This window comes from Xenopus laevis, chromosome 1S, assembly GCF_017654675.1.
Source record: "Xenopus laevis strain J_2021 chromosome 1S, Xenopus_laevis_v10.1, whole genome shotgun sequence".
NCBI lineage: Eukaryota > Metazoa > Chordata > Amphibia > Anura > Pipidae > Xenopus > Xenopus laevis.
Window position 1 is genome coordinate 154,836,600 of NC_054372.1, and position 11,138 is coordinate 154,847,737.

At 35.2% G+C, this 11,138-nt stretch overlaps 1 protein-coding gene across 3 annotated transcripts in view; it reads left to right on the forward strand.

Moving 5' to 3' along the window:
* The window catches only part of aifm3.S (apoptosis inducing factor, mitochondria associated 3 S homeolog), a 49,748-nt gene extending 39,226 nt beyond the window's left edge, over positions 1-10,522 (forward strand). Inside the window, exons 18-21 of one of the 3 annotated variants that reach the window (XM_018244259.2) lie at positions 2,061-2,136; positions 2,753-2,812; positions 6,357-6,461; positions 9,946-10,522. In XM_018244259.2, coding sequence (XP_018099748.1) covers positions 2,061-2,136; positions 2,753-2,812; positions 6,357-6,461; positions 9,946-9,985 — 281 coding nt within the window. In that variant the 3' untranslated portion in view covers positions 9,986-10,522. Of the gene's footprint in view, positions 1-2,060; positions 2,137-2,752; positions 2,813-6,356; positions 6,462-7,784; positions 7,806-9,945 lie in introns of all 3 variants that reach the window. The other 2 variants (XM_041580409.1, XM_018244260.2) reach the window with 2 other exon arrangements.
* The last annotated feature ends 616 nt before the right edge of the window (positions 10,523-11,138 follow it).

Sequence of the window (11,138 nt, forward strand, 5' to 3'; positions counted from 1 at the left end):
ACTACAGAGCTTATATTATCAACTGTGTATCCTGTGCCTTTTCTCCTTTTTTCAGTTTGAATGGCTACACAGCAGCTTGTTTATATAAACTATAGTAGTGTTTCTGAAGCAAACACACCAGTTGTACCAGTTCAGTGTAATACTACATAAAGCACTTTCTTTTTTGTGGTTACTGTTCCTTTAAGGAACCAATTTCATGAAAAAATAAAGGATATTATATTCTTCTCTGTCTGCACTGTAGGTTCTCTCTTCCATATACTAGGATAAAATCATCTCATGGGCCTCATTTATTATTCCTTGGCCAAATATTCAGGGTGCTCATATTTTGACTTTGGAGATTTTCCACAATTTCTTGTGCTTGCCATTGAGTTCCTTTGTAATGTTTATTCACTAATCCTCTTCCCAACCACCAAAACTGTAGAGCTATGGAAAGAGAAAATGATCTAATGGTTTTAGTATATCAAACTATATACTGCAGGTTATTTATCAACGGTCATATTATTTATGCAATTCTGAATGTGAATAATTTAAATTTTTTTAAAATAAGTTTAAAAAACACAAATGTTCGATACTGATAAAGCAAAAAGAAATTGGATGCAAGGTCATGTAGAAGTCAATGGGAGCTGTCCTAGATAAAATTTCAACTATTCTTTTAATTCAAGTTTTTTTTTTGAGGTTTTAAACTCAATAAAAAATGACAAGTAAAATACAAATTCAAGGTATTTGAGGTTTTAACACCAGGTTAGTTATGAAAGTTTTTTTTTAATTTGAATTCATTAATAAAAAAGTAACATTTGTGTTTTTTTAAAACTATGAGTGTATTTGAAGTAAAAAAGCTCTAAAATAACGCAAAATTTTGATAAAAAAAGGCACTTTTCAGATTGTAATCCTTTTTTTAAAACAAAGGCCTTTGTGTTTTAACAAAGTGTTAGTGATTGAACATATAGGAGGCTAGTGCCAGACAATGTGGACCTCGGCATGTGGAGAAATGCAGGCCGAGAATTCCCTCCTCTGCTGATCAATGACCTTGCACCCAGAATCATTGCCTCTGCTCAGGTGCAGGCAGACATGGCGGATTTTGGCAAGAAATGTAAAATCTTTTCACGTCAGTCTACATCCAAGCAGAGGCACATCTATCAGCAGAGGAGCATAGCAGAATAGTGGATTATTGCCCTGCATTTCTCCATATGCTGAGATCCACATCATCTGGCACTAGCCCAACACTAAAATACAAAGGGCCGAATTTCCATACTTGGCACCCATAGGCCGCCAGGTCTTAGTACCTGCTACTTTCACGCACCCCTGCAGATGGGCCTCTTATCAATAAACATTTAGCACTTTCTTTTTTGTCAAAATTTGTGTTGGAATGGTGTAATTTCCAGCATGGCAAGTCGTTTGTTTCTGATCTGCTTCTTGCAAGTAAGTTTTGGAGCCCTCAAATTACCTGCAGGTCAGACAGCTGATAGTTCTGCTGTTCCATTCTGTCAATACATAATTTTGGGAGCAAGTCATTAGAGCAGGGTGCTTTGGTGTGTCTCGAAAAATGAGAAGGAACATCAGTTCGCCATGTGTCTCGAAAAATGAGAAGGAACATCAGTGCGCTATCAGTGCGGCTCCCCAGTGTCAACCAGAATGCGGCTGGACGGCATGCTGCCCTATAAAATTTGCTGCCCTAGGCCCGGGCCTTTGTGGCCTCGCCACAAATCTGTGCCTGAAAATACAAAGTCATCAAGTAAGAAAAGGCCTCCTTATCCACACACCGATGTACTGTACAGTTGTATATTGTGCCTTAACAGAAACTTTCCTACTATACAATTGCAGGCTATTCTGCTTTGCTACCAACAATTTTAGGCAATTAATGACTCCTTACTGCATCCTTGCATACATTATGCAAACCAGACATGAATCTCAGACACATGTAGTCCATTCTGTACATAAACATTGTTATCAGTGTGGCTAGAGCAACAAATGCCCATATATATTTACATGGTATACATGTACAGCAGCCCTGGCCCAAGGCATAGTGATTTACTGGTCTTCTTTGTTCTGTCTTAAATCAGGACATGGTGAAGGTTTTGATGATGTCATCATTCAAGGAGACATTGATGAATTAAAATTTGTGGCATTTTATACAAGGTAAGGCATTATAAAAATAAACACGCAAAGTTTGAAAAATGACTCTCCTGCATCGTTCTGCTACTTTTAAAAAGATACATTGCTTATTGTTATGGGAACGTTTTAGTAATACTCCATAATATTATTATTAATCAAGCAACATCACATTACAGGGGTCAGTTTCCTTAGTGCTAGAGCACTAACTGGGTACAAGCATGTGCCCCTTAGTATTCAAGTAACAAGCACTTCACCTTGGGGAATTTTGTACCCAGTGCCAGATCTAACACATTCAGTACTATATTCTTAAATTCAGCTGCAGATCTCTTGCTCTGAATCGGATTGTGCAAAGCGCAAAAAAAGGCCACATAACACACTAAATGAGAGCTCAAAAATGATACCTTACAGGTTATTTCTTGATACTTCCCTGTTGTGATTTCTACATTGTTGTTAATTAAATTGTAATGAAATATCCTTTACATTTTTCACTGCACCTGGAGCATCGGCACACATGAAATTTAGTTTACAAATACGCAAATCTCCAATATAAACAGTATTATATTGCTAAAATGTATGACTTCATGGTAAAGATCCTCAGTCACTTGAAAATAAAAGAGCTGTGCATTATTTTGCTATTCAGGAGATCCAAACGAAGGTTCTATTCCTATAGTAGGATGACATCCTGCATAGATCGTTGGAGGTAATATTTATGAGCACATATTAATAGCTCAAGGTCAAAGGGTATTCTTTCTCTGGATTCCTTCTGCCCTGAACATTAGCATTGCCTACAATGCACATCTTCGTATTACACTAAATGGAGATCCATTATTTTGGATTTAGGTTCTTTTGCTTTCTTTTCTAACACAGGACATTGGCACGCTGTTAATTATGCTGTGTTTGGCATAAAAACGCATTTAATCAATAGTAGACTACATTTCGTTATAAAATAATATAATGCATAGAATAGATTATTTTATATAATACAGAATAGAATTTTAAGTATGTTATTTATTACTGAGATGGCAATGCTACTGTTCAGTCGTCTAATTACAATGGAAGTGGGCTTTGAAATACATATTTCTTCTATTCTTCTGTATTCTCCTGGTGTTTATTAAAAACTCTTAAAACTAATAAAGGGACCCAATATGTTCTGGTTCATGATTGTACCCAATAAATAATTTACATTTCCAGTTTTGTATAGCACATTATACAGAAGGTCACAGCATGGAATTACCATGTTAAAATGTTGCCCAATGCTAAGTAGTGTACCTTGATACAAATGTACAGAACAGTATAAGAAACTGATGTAAAACAGATCCAGAAGAAGAAGACTTTGCAAATTGCAATCTATGGCAAAATCTAAAGCAAAATGCAAAAAACAAGTGATCCCTGTACTGTATCATCTGAGTGTGGCCATTGCATGAAATAGATTGTGTAGTTTATCACTGAACATGGAGAAACACTGCCATTGAACGTCTTCATGTTGAACATTCTGTTTAAACGGTGCGCTCATGCATGCACACACATGTTTTGTGTTAGTATAACGATTGAGGTTTTTTTCCGTTATATGGAAATGTCCAGGTATTATATATTTTTATGTTGTCAAACTTTAACTTGGGTCTCAGTTGAGATAGCAGTTAAGTGGCAAACCTATCAATGGACATAGGGTTTTTGTCATGTTGACTTTGTAGAAGAGAGGATTTTCATTAGGTGATGGGGTAGTTGAAAATGCAATTACATGTTTGCAAAAAGGCCTGTTTTATGCTGACAGTTGTTTGTCCTACTTTATAAGTCTTGATAGTTCCATGTCAGGCTAATAGCAGAGGGGATAGAAACAACCATGGTAAGTTCCTTTTGTTATTTTAAAAGTGTAAGATCGAATGTCGTGGCTGTTTAATCTGTTATGAGCGTGGAATAGGGAACCATCGTTGCTGCTGAAATCATTTTAAAGAATCCAGATTTATGAAGTACATACTACATGGCCAAGCCACCCAGTCAAAAACTTTCTGTGTGTCTAAAGCAGAGTCATTAATAGAGCAAAGTCATCAATAATTACCTAAGAAATAATTCATTGCACAAAAGCAATACATCTATGCAAAACTGGAAAGTAACAACTGTTCATTCAAAAACTATACCTTCAAATATAGTTTATTTTTTCCTAAAATCCTGTTTATTGTCATCCTACCTGGAGTTTGGTACATCAGTCTACTTGCATGTTACTCAAAATACAAATTAAGAGTGACTGTGTTATTTATGTTATTTATAAATCTAACTTGTCATTAATTACCTCTTGTTTTTATTTGATATTTTATTTTCTAGGTGAAATAAAAACATTGATTTCTGTGTCAGTGTTTTTTATTTAAAATTATTTTTATAAATGAGATTAAATATGGTAATTAGAATGCTGCTGTATTGCTATATCTGTTATCACTTTGTTTATATGACTAATGCTTCACTGGGATTGCAGATGGCATTAAATATCAGCACATCCTTAAATAAATGTGAGCTTTTTTTTAAAAGAACTCTTCAATTCACCTATGACTTATATGAACTACAATGGTTAAAGTATATTCAAATTAATTGTTGGTATCATCTGATGTTGAAGCTCCTAGACATTCTGTCAAATATGTTTGGCTCTTCAAATTTTATTTATAAATATATTTTATATACTTGTGTGTTGATATGCTTACTCACAGTTATGGGCTAGAATGACTATCACAGTTCATTTCTATATTTACACAAGGAAGGCCCAATTTGAATAGTGCCACTCAGGAACCTCAATTGCTTTAAAAACCTTGCTGTTCCTGGTAAGTTTTCTTTATAGCTGTAGCAGAACCTTTTTGCCTTTAGATTGTTTAGCTTATATTACTGTGTGTGTTCCATTTTATTAGAAGTAATATAATGTGCATGCCAAGAGATGGTCCACTAAAATAGATGTATGGCTATAAAAAGCGCAATACAAATATAAATGTGCAAAGAAACCATAAACAGTGAATATATTATATATATATATATATATATATATATATATATATATATATATATATATATATATATATATATATAGTAATTGGATAAGGACCCGCACTCCAATGTTTCGTGAAAAAAATGGTTTTTATTTCAACTTGTGCACAAGTTGAAATAAAAACCCTTTTTTTCACGAAACATTGGAGTGCGGGTCCTTATCCAATTACTGTATGCTAAAGCTTTGACCCAGCACCCACAGTAACTCCAAGACTGGATCAGAGTGCGAGCGTTTGTCTATATATATATATATATATATATATATATATATATATATATATATATATATATATATATATATATATATATATATATACTGTGTATATATATATATATATATATATATATATATATATATATATATATATTTCATTACACTCCGTTAAGTGTAATAAATGATAATATTTTTTTAAGTCCCGTGAGTGTGGTATTTTCAACAAATTGATTGTTCTACTGAGTTATAATACTTGCACCCGGGCAATTAATTACTTTTTTCGTGAGTGCCGGTATGACTCTGCTTCAGTTTGGTTTTTGAGGTACAACCATCATTTTATGTACTGTGCACAAAGAGGTATAGATTGTGGCACATTACTTCCATGAATTGGGCTTTTGCGGCTGTAGTGTATTTTTATTATTTTTTAGGTGGTTCAAATAAAGCCATGTTTTATTCTGACTTTCCACGATATGCCAACCAACGGCAGAGCGATATCAGGTTAATCCAAACGTTCAGCCCTAGGGCCAAATAATTGAATTGCAACAAAGAGAATTGTCACCGTAGGGATGAGGACCACATCAACTAGCCAATGTGATCTTCAGTCACTGGTAAAATCAAACCTAACCAATCGTTATCTTGGCCAGACATCTATCGCAAAGACTCGTCAGAAGCCCCATACACTGGCAGATAAAACCAAGAATTGGTTGAAAGGACTGATATCGGCAGCTTTAATCTGCCAGTGTATGGCCATCTAAAATCTCATTGGAATTATCCACCTTGGTGTCTGCTCAAGACAAGCAAAAAATAAGAACAATGAAAGTAAACAGATTTTCCCACTACTTTACTCAACCTACTGCACTGACTTGCTATCTTTGTTTTAAAATGGTCCCTTTAGAAGAAGCTTAAGAGAGTACCTTAGATTGGATGCTACTTTGTAGAGGAGGATTAGCAAAAAAAACCCAAAATTGTTTATATAAAATAAAACTCTCACTTTCATTTTCTACAGAAATGACGAGGTCATTGCAGTTGCAAGTATGAACTATGATCCTATAGTGTCCAAAGTGGCTGAAATAATGGCATCTGGAAAAATGATTAGAAAACGGGATGTTGAGTAAGTACTGTATTGATGAAAATGTCTGCTCACTACTCTTACTTTGAATAGTATAAAACGAGAGCATAGTTCATAGATGCTTTCTCTTTCTCTCTTCTTAGAAGTCTGGTACTTAAAGGGGTTGTTCACCTTTGAATAACTTTTAGTATGATGTAGAGGGTGATATTCTGATATAATTTGCAATTGGTTTTCATTTTTTATTATTTGTGGATTTTGAGTTATTTGGCTTAATATTTGGCAGCCCTCCAGTTTGTAAACATACATTAATTTGAATAAGATACTGGAATATGAATAGGAGAGGCTTGAATAGAAGTATTAGTAATAAAAAACAATATATTTGTAGATTAACAGTGCATTTATATTTCGATTGGGTCAACTATCCCCTTTTGAAAACTGCAAAGAGTTATAAGAAAGGCAAATAATTAAAAAATAAATAATGAAGACCAATTGAAAGGTTGCTTAGATTTGGGTATTCTATAACATACTAAAAGTTACTTTAAAGGTAAACCACCCCTTTACGTGACGTATGAAAAGGGAAGTATTAGTACATTTAGCCACACCCACTTTAAAGATCCCAATAATAAAAAAAGTAACAGAAATGTGGCTGTGGCTTTGGTGCTTGAAGCTTAAGCCTTCCACACAAAGATTATAAAGAGTAGTGGTAAAATAAAAATGGGATATGGAGAGCATATGGCTCTCAGTAAAAATAAACCTCTTCTTGGACCATCTCTGCGAACCCTCCAGATAATTTTTCATGTTCTAAAGGCGTCCAAAAACTAGGAACTGTATATAACCTTAGAAGTTAGAACTTTGTGATCATTTATGGAAAAGTGCGCCCCTTAGTGCTCTTTCAGGATGACTCTTGCTCCCTTCTGCACACTGCAATCTGTCAATGAACAAAATGCAGAAAAAAACATCAGTGACAAGCGCAGTGTCAGGACACCCCGAAGGGGGCTGCGCATTGTGCCACTCCTATCTTGCACCTCAGAATGAAGCTCAAGGTAGCGGAGGACGCCTACATGCCTTCCCTGCCTGCCCCTTTTGAATTTGGCACAGACTAATGGAACCCACACTAGATTCCACTCAGGCTTGTGGATATTTGCACAATGCCCAACACAGTGGGGAAAGTGCAAAAAGGCCCTTCAATCTACTATATTCTATAAAAGACGTATGATTGCATTTTGTAAAAGTATATTCCCTCACTCTATGACAGTACTGTACAATGCTTTCTTTATCCATACCACAACATGTATGTCCAAATCTTAAGAAAACACTCAAAACTATAATAAATGTTGAATTTTTTTTATCCTCTATGCTTCCAAGGAATTTTGTCTGCCATGGCAAGTATGTTCAGATTAAATAAACATGCATTTATTTTGTGATTTGCAAATAAAAATACAGATATGATATCCATGATCCAGAAAGCTGTAAATAATGGCAAGGTCATCTCCCATATAGTCCATTTGAAGCAGATAAGTCTAAATGATTTAATCTTTCTCTGTAATAATAAAACAGTACATTACACTTGATAGTAACTAAGCTGCATGAATCCATATTGGTGGCAAAACAATCCTACTGGGTTTATTTAATGTTATTTATTTTGTAAGCAGAATTAAGAAAATCCAAATTAAAGAAAGACCCCATATCCAGATAACCCAAGGTCCCACACATTCTGGATAATAGATCACATACCTGTATTTTACTTCAAAATTATGTAGAAGATAATGGCAGATGGTGCTTGGAACATGTTTTTTACCTTCAGGATTCTCTATAGTTTTGGGCTGTTTGCACTGGTTTTTGTTCGATAACCTGATAAATGAGTTTTTGGGGCGACATTTCGATAAAGTCGAGTTTTCGGGGCAACAATTGGATTCAAATTGAAGCACAATTTTGTCTCAACTAATTTTTATTGGTAAATTAATGGGATTTGGGGTTGGTTTAATTTTTTATTTAATAAAGTGAAAAAAGGTCAAGTTTTAGTAAATAACCCCCATATTGATACTAAGATTTGTAATAGGTGACAACCCTAGATTTTCTAACTGTTTCTCCATTGGGGCTGCAGTCATATACAATATTTATTGAAAAAAGCAATGCTAGTCCAGAGAGACTTGGCATTGGTATACTTATTTACTTTACTAAAAAGTTAAAAGTTTAGTTAAAAGTTAGACATGTTCATGCAAAGAAATACTCTACGTTATCATGCATTGATACATTATACCAGCACAAGAAGCACAAAGCATAAAATGTAATGGACACAACATATAATAAACTGCAATTTTTAACACAGATCTAGATTTCAGAATATATGATTCAACCCTGATGTCAATTGCTTGGGGGGAAAACGATTAATTTAATATGATACTGACACAAGGAGAACTAATGTATGCATTGGCTTACCACAGTAACATTACCTCTATATTGTGCTATTAGTTTTGATAAAAACATATAGAAAAAAGCTCGCCATAGAGTGACTCTCCCCTTTCATCTGCAGAACTCCTTTTTTTTATTGTCTTCATAGTTTATACTGAGGGCCCTTGCGTTCATCTATGTCTACCCATGCTAAAAGGGGCAAAATAACACCATTTTCATTCAAATTGGACATGTTGGCAGGGGCATTGGTGGATTCAGAATGGGTCATGAGGCGTAGAGCACTATCCACGGCAGCTGGTATAATTCAGATAATTTTTTAAAATCTTTTGAGAGCTCTCAACTTTGCCCAACCATGCTAACCTGAGGGCAACCCAAATATGTTATTTTTACCACAAAACCTAGGGTTCATTTTAGATTAGGAATCAAATTAAGTCATTACTTAAAGTGACACTGACACCTGCAAAGTATCCTTTCTCTGTGCATTTATACTGTGTGGCGTCGGCGTATTCAGAGCATTTAACCACATAACTGAATTCTCTTGGTCTGACAATAATAAAACAGACTGCCATTTACCATTAAAGAACTCTGCAAGCAGATTTAACACAACATACTGTATGGGGCAGATTTATCAAGGGTCGAAGTGAATTCGAGGGAATTTTCTATGTAAAAAAATTTGAAATTCGAAGTAATTTTTTGGATACTTCGACCATCGAATAGGCTACTACGACTTCGATTCGAAGTAAAAATACTTTGGCTATTCGATAATCCAAGTACTGTCTCTTTAAAGAACTTCGACTTCAATACTTCGCCAAATTAAACCTGTCGAAGTGCTATGTTAGCCTATGGGGACCTTCTAGAGCATTTTTCTAAGTTTTTTGAAGTCGAAGAAAAATCGTTCGATTCGAAGGATTTCATCGTTCGATCGAACGATTTTACTTCAAGCACAAAAGGCCAAATTCGATGTAAAAAAAAACTTCGACTTTGATATTTGAAGTCGAAGTATTCCAATTCGATGGTCGAAATTCGACCCTTGATAAATCTGCCCCTAAATGTATTGCATATATTCCCCATAAAAAAGTACAATTAATAAAGCACTTTTTTGTGTTTCTTTGAGGACTGGAGATATATCTTGGCTGACGGGAAAGGGATCTTAGCACAGAAGACTGGTCACAGTGAAACTAAAGCAACTGCATCAAGCGCATGTAGAACTGCCAGTACAAAACACTTTACTTACAAAAAAATGTGCCAACACACTGTTGATTGTGTGCTGTGACATAGATGCTTTTGCATTTCTCATCTAGCTATCTATGGAATCTACAATAAGCCATGGCCTTCTGCTGAGACTTCAGTGATCACAAAGGAAGTACCAAGCAGATAATGAAACCAAGAAAAATATCAGTAAAAGACTTTACAAAGTTTATTGCATAAGCTTCAAGTGTTACTGGTAAATGAACTGAAACGAATCATCTGAAAAACTTACAGAAAGAAGAATCAGAGTTTATTTTCTTTTTCTAAAGAACTGAACATTTTATACACGGCCTGCAGCAAACTCACTGTACATCCTGCAGACCTATCAGGGGTATTATAACTACTAAAATGTCTAAGATTAAATCATTTACCAGACCTATGTATGCTGCTCCTAATCATTTTGGTAGTTTTCTGAACTTGAAATAAAAATTTAATGCAAAATACATAATATATTTCAGAGGAAATAAAAGAGACAAAGTATTTATCTTCTAGTTGGATTTATTTATATTGTGTCAGAAATATGAGTTAAGTGGGAGGCTTCTTCAGGGGCAATATTCCAGTTTAACCAGCAGGTGGTGGGGAGGGGAATTTGCCTTCAGGAGCCTGTGTTATTTTTACTTACCTATTTGGTCTAGAAATATCAAGCAGGCAGGACTGAAGTTGTGGCCAGACCAGGTCAGAGGCTCAATCCTTAGAACTAGTGAGTGGATAGTAGTGGTGTGTGAGATCACTCTAGGGGACAGATTTACTAAAGGGCGAAGTGGCCGTTGCTAGCGAAAATTCGCCAGAAAATCCAATCCGCAGGGAGATTGCCAATTTACTAACAGGCATAGATGACAATTCACTAGCGAAAGAGTACATCGCTAACAAAGTTTTGCGCCCTTTCGCCAGGCAAATTTTCGCTCAGGTGAACCATCGTAACTCCGCAAATTCACTAAAGTGCGAATTATCTATAACATTACCCCTTTCGCCAGAGTTTTCTTCGCCAGTTTAGACCTGGCGAACTGATGAGATGAAGCTACATCCTCCTCAGTGACATCATATCCTGTATGTCAAAAA